This window comes from Hyperolius riggenbachi, chromosome 1, assembly GCF_040937935.1.
Source record: "Hyperolius riggenbachi isolate aHypRig1 chromosome 1, aHypRig1.pri, whole genome shotgun sequence".
NCBI lineage: Eukaryota > Metazoa > Chordata > Amphibia > Anura > Hyperoliidae > Hyperolius > Hyperolius riggenbachi.
Window position 1 is genome coordinate 131159921 of NC_090646.1, and position 20087 is coordinate 131180007.

At 44.9% G+C, this 20087-nt stretch overlaps 1 protein-coding gene across 3 annotated transcripts in view; it reads right to left on the bottom strand.

Annotated features, from left to right (window-relative positions):
- The window catches only part of SGCB (sarcoglycan beta), a 31740-nt gene extending 11975 nt beyond the window's left edge, over positions 1–19765 (bottom strand). The window contains exons 1-5 of one of the 3 annotated variants that reach the window (XM_068278555.1): positions 19669–19765; positions 10765–10971; positions 8160–8345; positions 6449–6640; positions 3236–3367 (exon numbers count right to left, since the gene is read on the bottom strand). In XM_068278555.1, coding sequence (XP_068134656.1) covers positions 3236–3367; positions 6449–6640; positions 8160–8345; positions 10765–10971; positions 19669–19686 — 735 coding nt within the window. In that variant the 5' untranslated portion in view covers positions 19687–19765. Of the gene's footprint in view, positions 1–3235; positions 3368–6448; positions 6641–8159; positions 8346–10764; positions 10972–19641 lie in introns of all 3 variants that reach the window. The other 2 variants (XM_068278554.1, XM_068278556.1) reach the window with 2 other exon arrangements.
- Between the last annotated feature and the right edge of the window lie 322 nt (positions 19766–20087).

Below are 20087 nucleotides of genomic sequence, written 5' to 3' on the forward strand. Positions count from 1 at the left end.
CCAATCAGCAGGGAGGGAAGGGATGCAGGCAGGGACTGGAGTTCTGCAGGAGGCGGGGAGAGCAGCAGACTGACACTATAGAGATAAACACAGCCAGCTCTGACAAGCTGTTTGTCAGCAGCGTGGCTGTGATTTATGAGGGATTGCAGAGTGCAGGGGGACCTTAGGGGGGTTTGGGATAGCAACAGAGGCTGGGCTGTATAGGCAGATCCAGCCTCTGTATGCAGATAATATTCTTCAAACCCACCTCGGGTTCTCTTTAAGGGTATGAGAGAACCAATTGCATTTGTCGCAACAGATTTGCCTTTGTTCCACATCAGAGAAAAAAACAGATACACTTATAAACCAATAAAACAGATCAATGATTCTGCAGAAACAAAGAGGCTGTACAGCTACTGTACATACAGCTGCATTCCTTTCCTGGTTAATAGTGAATAATGGAAGGAAATTATCAAGGTTTATGGATTGCAGTCACTTTGTTCATATGTTTAGCTAACTTATTGATGCTGGAAGGTTACTAGTCCAAATTCTGCTGATTTTATAGAATTTGTCCAGGCAGCTCTGTGGACAGAGATTAGTCTTTATATGGTATGGTACGGAAAGGCTAAATATCCTAATCTAAACCTATGCAGTATGAATGGTGGGTGAAAGGCAACACAAGACAAGACAAATAACATTTATATCGCGCTTTTCTCCTGGCGGACTTAAAGCGCCAGAGCTGCAGCCACTAGGACGCGCTCTATAGGCAGTAGCAGTGTAAGGGTGCGTACAGACATGCGACTATAGTCCTTTGAAACGATCGTTACCGACGGCATTGCCCGACAATCGTTCGTAAAAAGTGCACAAACGATCATTAAAACGACCGACCAACGAGATATGTCGTTGGTAAAGAACGATCCATTCTGCCAGATCTTTTCCAACAACCATCGTTCAAAAAGTAATGTCTGTACAACGATCGGTCGTTGATCGTTCGTTCTCAAAGCTTTGCACATGCTCAAACAGTTCTTTTTGACATTTGTGTTTGAAATCAGTTTATACATCATGTTGCGCACGCAACGCTCGTTCCAAGATCGTTCGTACACGAACGATGTTCAAAGTAGCCTTTCTTCAAACGATCATCGGCCGATACCTCCTTTAACATCGTTCGTCGTTCAGAACGAACGATCGTTATCGTATGTCTGTACGTACCCTAAGGGAGACCTTCCCAAGGTCTCCGACTGAATAGGTGCTGGCTTACTGAACAGGCAGAGTCGAGATTCGAACCCAGGTCTCCTGTGTCAGAGGCAGAGCCCTTAACCATTACACCATCCAGCCACCATCCAGCAACCATCCAACAGACTGCTATAGCTTTCCTAGCACCAGCCAATCTCAGCAGTATGATGGTTTACACTGAATCATTACTTTTGACACTTATCTGTTAATTTTCTAAAATATGGTAATGCTTTAAGGTGCACCAGAGACTAACTAAATGTTTTATACATACCTGGGGCTTCCTCCAGCCCCATGCGCACAGATCGCTCCCACGACACCATTCTCATCCTTCTCTGTTGCCGGTACCGGGTCCCGTAACTTCTGCCAGTCGCGGCCAGTCTGACGCAAGAGAAGTGCGCTCTCTACGTATTTCTCTGGCAGCCTCAGACTGGCCGCGACTGACCAAAGTTACGGGACCTGGTACCGGAGCTGGAGAAGGCTGAAGACGGCGGCGTAAGAGCGATCTGTGCGCATGGGGCTGGACGAAGCCCCAGGTATGTATGAAACTTTTATTTTATTTAATCTCTGATTTCCTTTAAGTGTTTTAAAACTTGGGTAATAGTGTTTGTTGCTTCATTATGACTTCAAACTTCAGTATCCATTTAAACTTATTTAACCATGCGTCCACAGTGGCTGATTTATCAAGGAAGGTGTAAAGTCAATTAGTGAAAATAAATCGATCTCTTGGATATCAGCTATCCCAAGGCAACTTGCAGTGCACAAAACTCACAACAAACAATCTGATCTGACAACTGTAAAGGTAGCTATGAACCATACAATTTTCTGCCATTTTTTGGATCCATCAAACTGATCGGATTGGTTAGCAGCTTTTATTCCTTTTAGTGTGCCCAATTACGATTGAATCAAATGATTGATTATCGTTAATGGCCACCGTAAACTGAAATGAGCTGCTGTGAGTTACTGTATTTTACATATCACTTGTGCTCTGCACTGCTAGGGTAAAATATCATACATCCTGTTAGCATGTTATGAAAAAACGGCATCATAGTCTTCATTTAACTTCGGAGGTCTGTGGATTGTTTGCAATAGCAATACATGTGACTATAGTTTTCCATTGTAACAAGAAGAATATTTAAGAGGGAAAATATAATGTATTACTCGACTATTAATGTAGTAATTTAGGTAAGTGCCTTTGGTCAATTCTTCTTTTTGGACATTTTTGGATTTTGATGCTTTGTATTACTCTCTAATTAGGCTTAAAAATGTTATTTTCCATATACATGGTATTTGGTACTCTGCACAGATTCACTTGGAACTCTGCACAGATTAATATAGAAATATATCTTCTTTCGCTCACTCTCTGAGATATTAAGGGATAAAAATAAAAAATATGCATATAGAACACAAATATATATTAGGCTTCCTCCAGCCTCCTCCGCATCGACGGCTCCCATGACATCTTCCTCCGCCTTTTCCTGATCCCGATAGAAGCCCCATAAATTTGCCCAGTCGGCGCTTGCGTAGTGTGGCTGTGCGCTCCACCCCCACCCCCCCGGTCTTGCTCCCATGGCCGGAGCGCTTCCAGCCACGTGAACATGGCAGGGCACGTGCACGCAGCCTGGTCACGCATGCGCAGTGCACCCGACTTGACAAACTTATGGGGCTTCTACCAGGACCAGGAGAAGGCAGAGAAAGATGTTGTGGGAGCAATCGATGCAGAGGGGGCTGGAGGAAGCCCCAGGTATGTATCTTTTGTATTTATTAGTCTCAGGTTTACTTTAAAACATATGTGACCTAAATGGAAAAAAACCCTATATAATAACTGGTAGGCATAAAATGTACTGTAAACAGTGGCAGCACTATCTGAGACTATCCCTTGGTTAAGTATGATCTTTGGCTAGGGATTTAGCAAGAAAATGCTTAAACTGTTTAATAAAAGAGAAAAGATACAGTATTATTTTTTCCTGTTACCTGTTACCAGAATGCAGTAAAACAGAGTTCAAAAAAGAAATTGTATACTCACAGCTTTTAGCACAATATTTCCCCCTGTGCGGAAATCGATGGTCTTTCCCATAATGAAAACACCTTCATTCCCACGCACAGTGATATGCCCATCAACATTGATTCTAAGATCACTGCTTGCACTGCTAGTAATCTGAAAAAAAAGGTCTATATTTAGAAGGAGGCCATGAAAATAGCTACACTGACGTGTTCCAAATCAGAAACAAAAACCAGTATGCAGACTAAGGCCAGGATCACACTCACATTCAGGAGAATCGCACGAGTTTTTCACTACGTGCTATGGGAAAATCGCATCCAATTCTTCTAAATGTGACCCTGGCCTAAGGGTAATACTAAAAGGAAATCTTTAAAACAGCCACCATTGGATAGATACTCATATTGGGGCTCTTATGACAAGGACCCTTTAAGAATATAAGTGCATAAAACACATCAAGCACAAAAAGCAATAAAGAATATGCCCAGTCCACAATCTTGAATGGTTTTGGCATTGTGCAATCATCAGTGTAAGGCCACATACACACATCAGACTATAGTCTTTTGAAAATGAAAGATCACAGACCAATCTTACCACCCTTCATGTAGTATGAGAGCCATACTCTATAGTCTTTTCTATGGAGCTGAACTCCACATCAGAGAAAAATCTTTGCAAGATGTTGCACACACAGATGCTGTACAGACACAAAAGATCAGGATGTGCAAAAGATCCGTTCCTGCAAATTGCATTCATAGTCTATGAGATCTGCAGATCCTCATACACACCTTGTTTAACTGACAATCATCTACAGATCAGACCATCTGCAGATCTGAAAATCCATCCTGGTGGATCTGATCTGCAGATGAATGTCAGTTAAACAAGGTGTGTATGATGATCTGCAGATCTCATAGACTATGAATGCATTTTGGAGGAACGAATCTTTTGCAGGAACAGATCTTTTGCAGATACTGATCTTTTGAATGTCTGCAGCATCTGTGTGTGCAGCATCTTGCAAAGATTTCTGTCTGATGGGGAGTTCAGCTCCATAGAATAGACTGTGTAGGTATGGCTCTCATACTACATGGAAGGGGGTAAAATTGGTCTGTGATCTTTCATTTTCAAAAGACTATGGTCTGATGTGTGTATGAGCCTTTAGGCTGGGGTCATACATCAGAGGTGTCCAGCCCAGTCCTGTCCTGTCAATTTTTGACAGTTGGCATCAGTCTAATGTACAGCGCTGCGTAATATGTTGGCGCTTTATAAATACAATAAATAAATACAGTTTGGGCTTGATTCACTAAAGCATGATAACTGCTATCACAGCAGTTATTACGCGAGTTGCCACGTGCAAAGGTTTGCAAACGAGCAGTGTTACTTTACGTGATAAGCGAAGGTTTGCGCGCAATCACGTGCGTTTTTTATGTGAAATGTGCACGTGATCGCACGCAAACCTTTGCTTATCACGCGAAGTAACGCTGTTTGTGCGCAAACCTTTGCACGCGGCAGCTCGCGTGATAACTGCTGTAATAGCAGTTATCACACTTTAGTGAATCAAGCCCTTTGTGTGAGTTTTCTATGGCTTAGTTCACAAATAAATCTGTACATTTTCGATGCAGTCCTGTCCTGTCCTGTTTGTATGCGTTTTCTATGGCTTGGCTCACACATATAAGGAGTACATTTCCGGCCCAATCCAGTCCAGTCAGTTTTGCATCAGTTTTCTATGAGTGTGTTCAAACATAAAATGTGTACAGTTCCTATCCTGTCAGGCAAAACTGATAGAAAACAGAAGTAAAACTGACAGGACCGGAAATGTACAGATTTATGTTTGAACCAAGCCTAAAGCAACAAAAATTAAACCCAATATTTTTCACTTGAAATGTCTTAAAGAGGATCTGTAACATCAAAAGATCCCCTGGGGGGTACTCACCTCGGGTGGGGGAAGCCTCCGGATCCTAATGAGGCTTCCCACGCCATCCTCCGTCCCTCAGGGGTCTCGCCGCAGCCCTCCGAGAATAATGACGTCAATATTTACCTTCCTGGCTCCTGCGCAGGCGCTGATGGCTGTCGGCTCCGAACTACACAGAAATACCCGATCGCCGTCGGGTCTGCTCTACTGCGCAGGCGCAAGTTTCCGGCGCCTGCGCAGTAGAGCGGACCCGACTGAGATTGGGTATTTCCGTGTAGTTCGGAGCCGAGAGCAGCCACAGCGCCCCCGCTGGAGCCTGCAAAGGTAAATATTGAACTGACAGTCGGCTCTGTCGCCGGCTGTTCGGAGGGCTGCAGCGAGACCCCCGTGGGACAGAGGACGGCGTGGGAAGCCTCATTAGGATCCGGAGGCTTCCCCCACCCGAGGTGAGTACCCCCCAGGGGATCTTTTTGACGTTACAGAGTCTCTTTAAATGTTGGGAGTATGCCTGCTGTATATGAATAGATTCACACTAAAGCTCACCATAGAAATACAGGCACTGTTAACTGGAGGGAATTTATCTGGCCAGTTCAGTTGGTCAGTTCTAAAAGTGATTTTAATAGTTCTGACTCACGTTCAAATTAAATACAGCTTGGGATTGGGACATTAAATGCACTCCCCGCCAACTCTGACTGTTCCCAACGTTAGTGACGTGGATGTGAATATTTAAAGAAATCATATTTTGTGTATTTAACAAACTGACCACGGTAAGGCATAAGCAACTATAATGTTTTTATGCATTGTCTATTGCAATAAATGGTCTTCGATTGTTGACAAATGTGATTCTATGTGAAGGAATTACCTATCTCCTAGACTGGGGTCTACAAAATACATAGATCCCTAGACTTTTTGGGGGATTTCACCTTTAAAATCCTATTTATTAATTTAAATGGAAAGAAAATGATTTTGGGATGTGGGGTTGCTTATATAAACAACCTGTGTACATGACACACAAACATACTTTACATATGACTTCTGGTTCCTTTTTTAAAGGGTCGTAATAAATAGTTCAAAACTACAGCCCCAGGAAGAAGGGGGAGATACTTATGATCTGCGAGCGACGACTTGCAGCCTTTCCCCTTGCTCCTAGTGGCTTACGTGCACAGCTCTCAGTGTGTCACGTGACCTGATGTGAATCAGGTGACACACCGGCTTCTTTGCATGTAGGAAACCAAACAGCCGCTAGGAGCCAGAGGAAGGCTGCAAGACGTCGCTGGAGGCTCGGTGAGTATTTATGGTTTGTACTTTTTCGGACACAAAATAAAGTGTATTACCCTTTCTGTAGATGCTTTCTGAACATTCAAAGTTTTCACTCCTTTGGGTAAATGGAATTCATGTTTCTCATAATCTGTGCTGAACAGGGTGTTCTGGGTACGTGGATCTACAAATTCCATGCCCACGTCACTCGTAATGGAAGTCTTCTCCTTGCCCACACTGAGTACTGTTGAACCTTGCTGAAGAATCACCTTAACAAGACAACCAATTGCAAAATGTGAAAATAAATCATTTAATGAGTTTCTTTGGACGCAAGTGAATTAATGACAAAAATACTGTACATGCCTTAGAAACATGATAAAGCATGCAGTATTAAAGCAAGGACAAAAAGCAGGTTCATCAGTAGGGCTTAGTAACATTTTTCTAAAGGGGATTTTAAAAACTATACCTAAAAAAATGAGAAAGACTGGGATTAGTTAATGAAGGACTGAAAGTTAAATACACACATCCTTTACGCTTGAGTTACACATACAGTAAAAACTTGGATTGCAAGTACCGTATTTTCTGGAATATAAGATGCACTTTTTCTCCCCCAAAAAATGGGCAGAAAAAGTCCCTGCATCTTATATTCCAAACACAGGGTATCCCTGAATCACGGAATGCTTTGTCCCCCACCGGTCTCCTCCGATCTCCTGTTTAAAATAAAATAGCAGCAGTTATTGATGAAAATCTGCCAATATTTATTGAAACATGTCTGGCCAACGTCATATTTAGTAATGGAGCAGGCCATAGCATGGGTGGAGCACCTGCCATTTATGGATATGTTTCTGACCACGTACACATACACTGGAATTAACTCATCCAAGGTGGCTGATAAGGACCTCCTCAGGCAAGGAAGAGCTTTCCAAGACTGTTGAAAGATTTGGCATTAGGAAGGTAAGCCATGGTACTTCATTTTAAAAAGGGAGCGGAGGAGAATTTTATTTTGTGGGGGGGGAGGGCAGGAGGACCAGGGGGAGACAGTGGGACAAGGAGGGGACATGAGGACCGGGGAAAAGGCACAGGGGACCAGGAGGGGTCACTGGGGGACATAAGAGGGGACACAAAGGGACATAGGAGGAGACACAGGAGTACCAGGAGGGAATACAGGAGACACAGAGAGACATAGGAGACACGGGGATCAGGACGGAACAAAGTGGGACCAGGAGGGGACACAAGGGGACATTGGGGGGCAAAGGAGGACACAGTGGAACACATTGGAGACAGAAGGGGGACACACAGGTGGCGCAATGGAGGACAGAAGTCATGTAGTATGAGGAGCAACTCATTTTGTATACTATGGACGGATTGTGTAGGCAAGCTCCTGTACTACATGGAATTGGTAAAATTGGCAACACATTTTGTGCATCAGTATAAAGGAAACATTGATGTAGGGAGCACACCTATTGTAATTGCATGCTGCTTAACAGAAAATGCATGCAAAACTGCCTGCAAGATTATGAAAAAAAACAAACGCATGATAAACACAAGGGTAATGCAAAAGCAGAAATGCACACGGCAGGAAACACATGGTTTTCCACACAGACAAGAGTGCTCCCAGCCTCATCCAGTAGAGTTTCTCTGGACTTTTGAGAGGTATACAATATTTAAATGGAAATGAAGACTTTTACTGGCAAGATCTTCCACTGCAGTTATTGCTGTTGTCTTCAGGATAGTCAGAAGATCACTACAGCAGTAAAAACATACAGTACACATGGGTCATTAACTCACAGGTTGATTATTTCCAGTGATCACAAGGTCTTCATTCCGCCGTCCTCCCACCGTACTCTTGTACAGAGGATGTATGACTCCCATGTCCGATACTTGTTTGAACCGGAGCAAACCGTTGTTATGAAATTCCATGCTCTCACAGCCACTCGGACCAATGCGAATTACAACCCATATAACCAATGTGATCTAGGCGAAGACAGAAATGGCTCATTTCTTTTATCAGTAAAACATGACACATATTACAACTATGGAATATGTTGACGCTTTATAAATCAATCAATAATAACAACAACTATTTATCATTGTTTATTACTACTGCCCACTTCATTATGAACTTAATGGAAATGTTCTCAGCTTGGAGCTTGATAGACTTTTATGCAATGGTTGCTAGTAGTGCTACAAGCTAGAGTATAATAATGATTCTTGGTATGTGTTTGCAGTAAAGCCATCTATCACTTTCAGGCCATTTGAGTAAACTTTAAGATGAACTCGTGACATAAGACACATGAGAGCATCTAGACACAGCAGGAACTCCTTAGCTGAGGACACTCTAAAGCATCATACACATGTACGAGGACTGTAGGCTGCAGGGATCCGGAATCAATCCCTCGGGTTACAGTTCGGGACCAAGTACTGCACAGATGCGTCACCAGCTTATTACAGAGCATGGAAAGGAGAACAACGCAATGTGCACAACAGAGTAGGAGAACAATCTTCTTGAGGGTCAGTCAGATGTCACTAAAGATCTGGCATGCCAAATCTTTCAACAGTCTTGGAAAGCTCTTCCTTGCCTGAGGAGGTCCTTATCAGCCACCTTGGATGAGTTAATTCCAGTGTATGTGTACGTGGTCAGAAACATATCCATAAATGGCAGGTGCTCCACCCATGCTATGGCCTGCTCCATTACTAAATATGACGTTGGCCAGACATGTTTCAATAAATATTGGCAGATTTTCATCAATAACTTGGTTTGGATCACCATACATACCCAACTGAAATTGCTCTGCTGTATGTGGTAGGATTCAACTTACAAAAACTACTAAAAATGACTGTGTATACAAACACTTCAAAATCGACCAAGTTTATCCTCTTTAACCTTGTTTCTAGTTAATGGAGCTCACCATAATACTTGGAACACAGGAAAAAGCAAGGCAAACCACAGAAAGGGTAAGGCTAATGTCACGACTGTAGAGGACACATCTCCAGAATACAGTGTTTCTAGGTTCCATTGATGCTCCTCACTTTCCTTATAACACAGTGTTGTCATGTTGTATTGGTATTACGTAGGAATGTTCATTCATATGCTCAAAAGCAAAATGGAGTGGTGACTGATCACCAATGTGGTCTACCAAAAACTTTTACCAAACCCATACAATAGTATTGGTATTAAGTGCCAGTGCCACCTGCCTTTCAGTAAGAACACCCATTGACTAATTAGGCATTAACAGTTATTGGAGTGTGGATCCTTAGTTTTATTCCTTTTTTTTACATGATAAGTGGGACTTTTTAGTTCACAGGAAGTCTGAGTTTAAGCCTGTATGGATAGTTACACATCTGCACCAACCCGAGCTACATAAAACATATTTCAATGTGAAAAGTTATTTTTAAAGGTTATACATATAATTTAGATTAATCAGCATGGCTTCTTTCAGAATGTTCCTGTTTAAATCAATGTAATGCATGCAGTGACTCAGCCTATGTGCTGAAGTGACAATCTGTAACTAGGTACTTTATTCTCTCATTGAAAAAGCAGAAGAATCAGGTTCGACACTAAAATCAAGATCAGAAATACCACACACCCATGCCATATCACCAGGGCTGTGGAGTCGAAGAGTTGGAGCTTACACAAACGGAGGAGTCGGAGTTGGATGACAGCAAGAGCTGTGGAGTCGGAGGCAGGGAGTCAGAGTCGAAGCAAATTTGGGTACCTGGAGAGTCGGTGGTTTCATAAACTGAGGAGTCAGATGATTTCTGTACCGACTCCACAGCTCTGCATATCATCCACAAGAGTTGCCCTACATGGACTGATATTTGTCTGTTTCAGATGGGCATGTAACGCCACCATCAAGGCAATATTTCCTTATAATATATATATATATATATATATATATATATATATATATATATATATATAAAACAAGCATGGAATTGCAGCACACAGCTCTTCTTTATTAGAGCAATCAAGCTATACAAGTAGCAACAGCAGACAGTTTCGGTAACGTCCCTGACCTTCATCAATGCCAATGGGCATTGATGAAGGTCAGGGGACGACCGAAACTGTCTGCTGTTGCTACTTGTAAAGCTTGATTGCTCTAATAAAGAAGAGCTGTGTGCTGCAATTCCATGCTTGTTTTGTTTATACTTGGGGTTTTGGCCGCCCCAATTGCATGCACACCCATCAACTTAGCTTGTGTGAGCTGCTGACTCCCCCTGGACTTATATATATATATATATATATATATAGATATATATATATATATAAATAATATTTCCTGTTCAGTGTCCACGCCTACAGACTACAATAGCAGAGTGTGCCTGCATATGACCAGAGTGTACCTTGCACTGTTAGTAAACAAATTATTGAGCACTGGCTTCTTGTACTTACAATCAAATTGATGACAGCCAAGATAAACAAGAGGACAATCACACAGATGGCTAAGTTGCCTTTCCTGCCTCTCAGGCCAGTTTTGTGCAAGCGATCCTCATCAATGGGAACGTAGCCTGCTTTGAAGTTACTGTTGTGCTCCTTATTCACATTTCTGCGCTCCACGGCTTTCTCTCGCATGGACTTCTTCACCGGACCATTAGAGCTCTAGAAAAGGCACATCAAGTCATGTTATACAGGCAGTTACAGAGTTCATTTTTAGAGGGGGATTAAATCACAACTGAAATGGGAATCAGGGAAAAGTTAGATACTTATGAAGCCCTTTGACGGTCCAGAAGCTTCCCAGATCCTTGTAGAGCCCAATATTCCATCACATGGTCCCTCTTCATCTTCTGGCCGTGCTCCCAGCCAGGTACGAGCGCCTCTGTGGCAGGCATGTGCTAGTGAGGGCTGTATATGCCAAATGGAAGGAAGCCACTCATGTGTGGCTTTTTCCTCCATGCTGAAGCACTTAATTCTGTTGGGTATGTGCAGACCTTACTTGTGCATGACCAGTCCAGTTGCACTCGTAACCAGAAGAAACCTATTAGACTTGTTGAGGGTAGAATAGGTTCATGAAGTAGCAAAATCCGGCAGTGACACACGTATAGCAGGATTGGAACTCCGCCCAGTGTATATTGCCATATTTATTTCATTTTAAGCAATATCAGTTGCCTGGCTATGCTGCTGATACTCTGACTCTAATACCTTGGCGCTAGTTTTCTTTAGGGGACCCAGCAGGAAACCTCATACAGAACAGCTCTCCAATCACAGCACCCTCTACAGCACAAAGCATTGTGATTGGCCAAATAGTGTGGGCATTGTTTACTACAACCTATCTGAAACCTAGCAGTTTGAGAGGGTACTGTCCACCCAATCACATTTTCAGCATTTCCCCATGAGGTTTCCTGCTGGGTCCCCAAAAGTAGACTAGAGCCAATACTTTTAAAAGCCATAGACCCTGAATAAGCATGCAACATATCTGACAAGATAAGCTGCATGCTTGTTTCTGGTGTTGTTCAGGCACTACTGCAGGCCAAGATATCAGCAGGGCTGCCAGGCAACTGGTATTGTTTAAAAGGAAACAAATATGGCAGCCTCCATATCCCTCTCACTTCAGTTGTCCTTTAAGAGCTTTAGAAGAGGACTTCCACTAGTGACAGAGCCCCCATAAGAACACAGACCTGCTGCTACACTCACAGCAAGTCACTATGCAGGCAACAGAGACCCACTGGGGCACTTGCCTCTCCCAGCTGCTACTCCTGAGTCCTGATCTCACTATGCTGTCCTCAGGCTGGGAGCACACTTGTCTGTTTGTGTGTTTCCCTTAGCCTCCATGGCAGCACATCGGGTATTGGCCCCGCCCCTAATACCCCATAGGACAGCGTATCTATAAGTGTTTAACCACCCCCTCCAGTCAGTGTCTTTTTTTCCTTGTCTCCTCACCTCATAGGACGGCGGCAGGTTTATACTGCATAAATTTTTATTTTTACTCCCTTACCAGCTGCATCATGTAGCTTAAGCGCAGGTTGCCTCCCCTGCTGCTGGCTGTCTATATATACTCTAATAGAGTGTGAAGGCAGCGACCCCGTTCTGCTGTGTCTTGGGGGTCTGCCTGCATTTAAGTGCCATAGCCTTGCCTCGTCACTAAAAGTGCCTAAAGAGCTGGTGAGCCTTTTTCAGGCAAAGATTGAAATATTTACCAGGCTAAACGCTTGGGTTCGGGCGGGTATCCTTTCTGCCTTTCCTTCCTTCTGTGCAGAGCGGTAATGGCGCTGGGTCTGGTTACGGCGTGCGTTCCACCATGCGACCACACTTCCGCTTCCAGGGCATGGCACGCATGCGGATCCGGAAGTTCGGCGTTTGCCTACACTGATTGGTCGGATGATGCGGCCGGGGGCGGATCAGGCAGAGGAACGGCGCGTCTATTTAACAGCCGCAGCTGGTGTTACAAAGCGGCGACAGAGGATACGTGCGGACGTTTTGTGGGCCCGTGCCTGTGAGAATCTTTATGTTAGGTAGGTGGGCGTAACGGGCATGCACTTCATATGGGGGACCACATATATATATAGATAGATGTATCTCTTCAGGGATCTTGACTATGTCTTATCTCTGTGCTGTTTCTTCCTTCCAGCTTTCTCACTGGTTTTCAGTGAAACCTCCCATGGATACCCATATGCCCCACAGAGACCAGCACTATTATATGAGGTAAGGGAGGTTTAAGGTAAGTTTAAGTTGCGCATAAATAAGGAGTGCCTAATTCCGCCTATTTTTTTATGGCAGTGCAAGGGAGGAGGAGAGAAGAAGATCTTCTGATTCCCCTAAAAGACGTTCATCGACAGACCTGGCTACTTCGACCGACAGGAAGAAAAGAGGTTCAAGAGATACTCAGCCTCATGATGATGTGGCAGCCCGGTCAAAGGCAACTAATAGAAGACATAATGACAAGCTATGCTGGGCCTGTGCGCACCCAGTGATGCCGGGAAAGCTGGTCTGTGCGGACTGTTTTGAGGATTTGGGAAAAGATACGGTGCAGGATCCAGTAGATGTCTCGGAGCTCATCACTAAGGCAGTACAGGAATCTATGCAGAGTTACCTAGCTGGACTAACACCTCAGCCTAGTTCAGCACAGGCAGACTTGCCTTCGACTTCAACCGCAGCCCTTCAGGAGGAATACGACATTGGATTTGACTTTGCCCTAGTAGAACCCTTTATTAGAGCAGTACGTGAGGCAATCGACTGGCCCGATTCAGAAGATGAGGACCAACAGTCCAGCAAAAAACCCAAAAAACAGTATTACAAGCATTTAACTAAGAAGAAGTTGACCTTTCCAGTCATGGACGAAATTCAGGCAGTGATCGATGAGGAGTGGCAGAAATTGGAAAAGAAGCCTCCCTTGGCCAATCGCTTTTCAAAGCTGTACCCGATTCCAGAGGGTAGAAGCGAGGCTCTGGAGACCGCTCCTACTGTGGACGCCTCGGTAATCCGACTGGCTAAACATGTGACGCTACCGCTGGAGGACTCTATATCCTTCAAGAATACATTAGACAGGAAATTAGATTTCGATCTGAAGAAGATTTATACGACATCCGGAGGAGCCTGTAAACCAGCCATCGCTCTTACCTCCGTAGGCAAAGCGGTTAAATTCTGGGCAGAAAACTTAGAGCAAGGTATAAGGGAAGAGGCGGATAAAGAGGAGCTAATCTCGGCCTTGGAGGATTTTAAAGTAGCAGGCGATTTCATCGGAGAGGCAGCAATAGATATTCTCAGATCCTCTGCGAGATCTATGTTGTATTCTGTGACGGGGAAAAGGGCCTTATGGCTAAGATCCTGGACGGCAGACCCGTCGTCAAGATTGCTATGGTGCAAGATACCCTTCGATGGTAAATTCCTATTCGGGGAAAGAATGGACAAGGCCATCTCTAGGGTGACGGGAGGCAAATCAGGCCTCATCCCGCAAGACAGGAATCCACCTAGACAATTCTCAGGTTCACAATCCCAAGCTCAGTCAACAAGATACCGTAATGCAAGATCGTATAGACCAGGAAGGCAGTTTAGGAGAAACTGGCAGGTTGGCCAATCTTCTTCTTCTTCTTCTTTCAGAAACAACAAGCAAAGGCCCAATCCCCCGGGCCAGAATGCGAAGAAGTCCTTTTGACGTTTACACAGTCCAACAATGTCCAGTGGGTTCAAGACTCAAGATGTTCGCAGACATATGGAAACAACAGACGACTTCGCCCTGGGTCTGGAGAACAGTCACGACAGGACATTTTTGGACATTTACAGAACCTCCTCCCCAAAACCATTTCAGATTAACCAAAATACCTGCCTGCCCAAGAAGAAGAGAGATCTTGGAGACCTATCTGCAGGGACTGTTAGACAAACAAGCAATTGTTCAGGTGCCGTATCGGGAAAGAATGAAGGGGTTCTATTCGACTCTATTCTTCGTCCAGAAGAAATCAGGGGACTGGAGACCGGTCCTAGACCTCAAACACCTAAACTCCTTTATACATCTGGACAAGTTCAAGATGGAATCCCTAAATACTATCATATCGGTAATTCGGCCCAACGATTATTTACTATCAGTCGACTTGAAAGATGCTTACTTGCATGTCCCTATTCAAAGCTCCTTTCAAAAGTTCCTCCGTTTCTGCATAGGGAAACGTCACTTCCAATTTGTGTGCCTCCCTTTCGGGATTTGCACTGCCCCACGAACCTTTACCAAACTACTTGTGGAAGTAATAGCCATTCTAAGGGTCCGAGGATTACGAATACATCATTACCTCGACGATGTATTGCTACTGGCAGATTCGATACAGCAGAGTATAGCGCACAGAGAAATACTTCTGAACACTCTGCAGGAGTTCGGCTGGCTGATAAATCATCAAAAAAGTCATTTGGAGCCAACGAGAGATCTAATATATCTAGGGGCACGTTTCCTAACAGATCGAAACGCGGTATGTTTACCAGAGGAGAAAGTTGCTCTAGTGAAAGAGAGGATACTTCAACTTCTTCTGATGACGCGAGTTCAGGCCAGACTTTGTCTAAGGGTACTGGGGACTATGGTCTCAACAATACCTATGATACCATGGGCACAGTGGAAAACGAGAGCACTTCAGCAAGGCTTCCTGAAGCAATGGAATGGTCAGAACCTCCGCCAGTCCATAATAATAACTCGTCAGATGAAGACGGACTTGACTTGGTGGCTGTCAGACACCAGTCTGCGACGCCACATCCGATTATACCCGGACAATCCCACGATCATTGCAACAGACGCCAGTTCAGTAGGTTGGGGGGCGTCATGTGGAACCCTGACAGCCCAGGGTTGCTGGCCGACATCCATGAGACAATGGTCAGCGAACAGGCTGGAGTTGAGGGCGGCTTACTGCGCTCTACGGCACTTTCAGCATCTGTTAGAGGGGAAATCCATCCTACTACACATGGACAATGTGACGGCAGTGGCCTATGTGCGCAATCAGGGGGGCACGCGCAGTTGCCGTCTCCTGGAGGAAGCCTCTCTAATATTCAACTTTGCGATGGCACATCTCAGTTCAATTTCAGCAATCCACATTCCCGGCTGTACCAATGTGGTTCCGGACTTTCTCAGTCGAGTGCGCATCTCGAACAACGAGTGGGCCTTGAGTCAGGAAGCCTTCGAGATAATCTGCACTCAGTGGGGAACGCCAGAGGTGGATGTGATGGCATCGAGGTCCAATCGGAAATCCCAGAGATTCTTCAGTCGATACTACGACCAGGAAGCGGAGCATACAGATGCCTTGACGGCCCCATGGAAGTTTCAAATAGCATACGCCTTTCCTCCAGTGCCTCTAATCCTAAAGCTCCTCCTGAGACTGAGGCGAGAACAAGTGATATTATTGGCAGTGTTGCCCTACTGGCCCAGAAGGCCCTGGTTCCCTATAGCTCAACAGATGAGGATGGAGCCACCGCTGCACCTTCCCTACAGTCCGAACCTCCTGTATCAAGGTCCTATATGCCATCCCAATCCATCCCGATTGAGGTTGACGGCATGGAAGTTGAGAGGGGGAAGCTGAAGAACTTGGGATGTTCAGAAGCAGTAATATCGACCCTACTGAAGGCCAGGAAAAGCACAACAAATGCCTCTTACCAGAGGATATGGAGAGTATACATTCAACATTCGATGGAACAAGGATTTGATCCCTTAAATCCGCTAGTTCATCAATTGATGTCCTTTCTCCAAACAGGAGTAGAAAAAGGCCTCAGTTTCCACTCAATCAAAGTCCAAATATCAGCGATTTCTGCCTTAACGAGCCAAAGATGGGCGTTTCATCCGCTCATTAAACAGTTCGTCACTGGAGTGATGAAGATCCGCCCACCAATCAAACCAGTGTTTGCATCATGGGACTTACCTCTAGTGCTTGAATATCTATCAAGGACACCCTTTGATCCAGTTGAAGACTGTTCCCTATTTAACCTGACGTTAAAGACTATCTTTTTAGTGGCTATCTCCTCGGCCCGGAGGGTATCTGAGCTACAGGCCTTGAGTCATCTGGAACCATATTTGACTTTCTTTCCGGACAGAGTGCAAATCAGACCAGTACAAGGGTTCCTTCCCAAAGTCTCCTCCTACTTTCATCTAAATCAGGAGTGGTCATTGCCAAACTTTGCCCAGGAACAATCATCCAGACTCCATTCGTTAGACGTGGCAAGGTCTTTAAGAGCTTATATAGCAGCAACTAAGAGCTTTAGAAAATCAGACAGATTATTTGTCATCTGCTCAGGTTACAGGAAGGGTCAGGCAGCTACCACTCGTACTATTGCTACTTGGTTAGTGAGAGTAATTCAGAACGCTTACAAGTCAATGGACTTACCACCTCCAAAAGAAATTAAAGCACATTCAACCAGGAGTGTAGCAGCATCCTGGGCAGCTCAAGCCAATATCTCTCCACAGAAAATTTGCCAGGCAGCTAACTGGTCTACAATACACACCTTCATGTCTCATTATCAAGTAGATGTTACTTCCAGTACATCGCTAGACTTTGGAAGAGCAGTCTTATCTTCTGAGTCATTGTCTACTTCTGTTAAATAAAAATTTGATTTGATTCACCTGCAACAGTCTCCCTCCCATGTTAATTGTGTCTAGTTAGTTCCCGATGTGCTGCCATGGAGGCTAAGGGAAAGCGGAAAATTGTATACTTACCTGCCGGTAATTTTCCTTTCCCTTAGCATCCATGGCAGCACAGGGAATACCCACCCGTTTTCGGTGAGGTGCTAGTTACAAAAAGACACTGACTGGAGGGGGTGGTTAAACACTTATAGATACGCTGTCCTATGGGGTATTAGGGGCGGGGCCAATACCCGATGTGCTGCCATGGATGCTAAGGGAAAGGAAAATTACCGGCAGGTAAGTATACAATTTTCCGCTTTTCTGCACAGGAAAACTGAGAACCAATGTTAACCCTTTCCGTACCAGCAGTCTCTGGCCCCTTAAAGTGTACCACAGATGACAAAAAAAATGTCATGCATACGTTGGGCTTCCTCCATCCCCCTCCTATTGCTCCCTTGGCCCGTCCTCCACCTCTTCGATCTTCTTTAAGGGCTCTCGCTATCTTCAGTCAGTCGGCACATGTGCAGTATAACTGCACAGGTGCAGAGAGCTCCCAATGACGGGAGCGTGGCGGGGTAGGCACGCGCGGCCTGGCATGTGCAGTAAGCCCCAACTGCCAAAGATACCGGGAGCACTTATGGAAGATCCAGGAGGAGGACAAAGGCGGCACCCTGAGGGAGCGATCAGAGGGGGCTGGAGGAAGCCACAGGTATGTATGAATTTTTTTTTCTTTTAATTTCAGGTTTCCAGGCCAGAGACTGCTGGTTTGAAAAAAACAGCGCTTACCGACGTCACACCGCAACCGCTGTCCACCTGTTGCTGTAGCCCTCTATGATGGCAGAGCTCCCTGAGCTGGTTAGGAGCCAATTTAATTGGCTACTGACCCTGTCATCCAAGGCTGTGGAGTCGGATTCAGAGCAATTTTGGGTACCTGGAGTCAGAGGTTTCATAAACTGAGGAGTCGGATGATTTTTGTACCAAATCCACAGCTCTGGTAAGTATTAGACTAAGGAGTCGGAGCCAATTTGGGTACCTGGAGTAGGAGTTGGAGCCAGGGGTTTCATAAACAGAAAAGTCAGATGATTTTTGTACCGACTCCACAGTCCTGCTGTCATCAGTATGAACCAATGTGATTGGTTCACAGTGATCTCGGAGTCAGGAGCCAATGAAATAGTCTCCTGACCGGCTCAGGGAACTCTGCCGTCATACCGATAGCAGAGTGAGGGGGCTGTAGCGGTGAGAAAGCGGCACGATCGGCGGGAGTATGCAGCGGGGATGACTGAAATCTAGGCCCTGGCAGGAATACCAGGTTCCAAACAGGGTGTAGATTTCAATTAGCATGGTCTGTGGTTAATCAGTTTGGCTAGTGCACACATGAATGTGTCTTCCCCATGCAGATAAAAGCAGTGAAGCACTGCACACATTTTCCCTATCAATTACGTTTGCTTCTGTGATAAAACATGCATGTTTTCACACAAAGACACACATGGTGTGCAGAAAACACATACAGAAAAACACACACAGAAAACTGTCAGACAAGGGTACGCTTAGTCTTAGCTTCTTATTACACTCTTTCTGTCCATCTCTGCTGGAGCAGAACTGGCTCTGCAGACTCCTCCAGCTCCACTACAGTGCACACCACTTGGGAAGGGGTAAAGGGAGTGGAGAGGCTGGGTGCAGGACTAGTACACAAGACCCTGCTGCACACTGAATAGGGACTGTCTACAAAGCTTCCTATGATTCCTTATCAGTGTCTGAGCAGATGCAATCATTAGAACAATTGTGCAAGTGAGCAGAAAGCTTTTTCTCTCTGCCTTTCTCTCTTATGCCTGGTTCAATTTCCCATCAGATAGATGGGTCATATAGATAAGCAGGTCCAATCTGATTTTCAATTGTTTTCCCAATCACTTCTATACAAAATTGATCAGAAAAACTGTCAGAAATCAGATCGGACCTGTCTCCTATTTGACCCATCTATCTGGTGTTTACCAGGTATTAGTTGACAGTCTTCTCAGGACAGGGAAAACAATTATTTTTTTGCCAGAAAAATGTACAGGACTTGTGGTTGGAATGGCTCTGGCAGTCAGGCACAGATCAGGGGCACACGCTGTTCACTGAAGTGGTAAAGCCCCTCTGTTAGAAATGATAGCACACAACACAGATTAGTGCAATACATCGGCTTTCCTCCATTGCCCACCCCTAAGCCCGACTTCGAGCCGTAATATAATAACACATAAAGCTCCCATTCTCACACAGCATGCAGGCAACTCTTCCCAGACCTGCTCGGCTGCCGCCATCTTCCCTCCGCCCAGATAGTGATGACAGCCTGGACCGTACCATCTGCAGCCCTCTATCACAACACAGCCGGTATCAGTGTGCGCCTTTCCCGTCCGCCACCCGTTCTATTACACAATTCAATGTAACCCTTCCAAGCAAAGCTCGGTGTAGGTGTAGTGAAAAAAATGATTCAGAGCGATGTACACGTGCGGGTCACCCCCTATGTCGGCATGGTAGCGTCTTGTGGGGTATAGGAATGTTCACTGGGAGTCGGAGAAGACTGTCAGTGTCACAGTCACATTCCCAGCTATTCCTGGCTTGTTACATTATACTCTTTTATATAAATAGTATTGTGAGGACTTTCACTGTAACGGCTTTTATCCAAGGAACATATTTTGAGTCTATTTTTGCTTATTGTGAC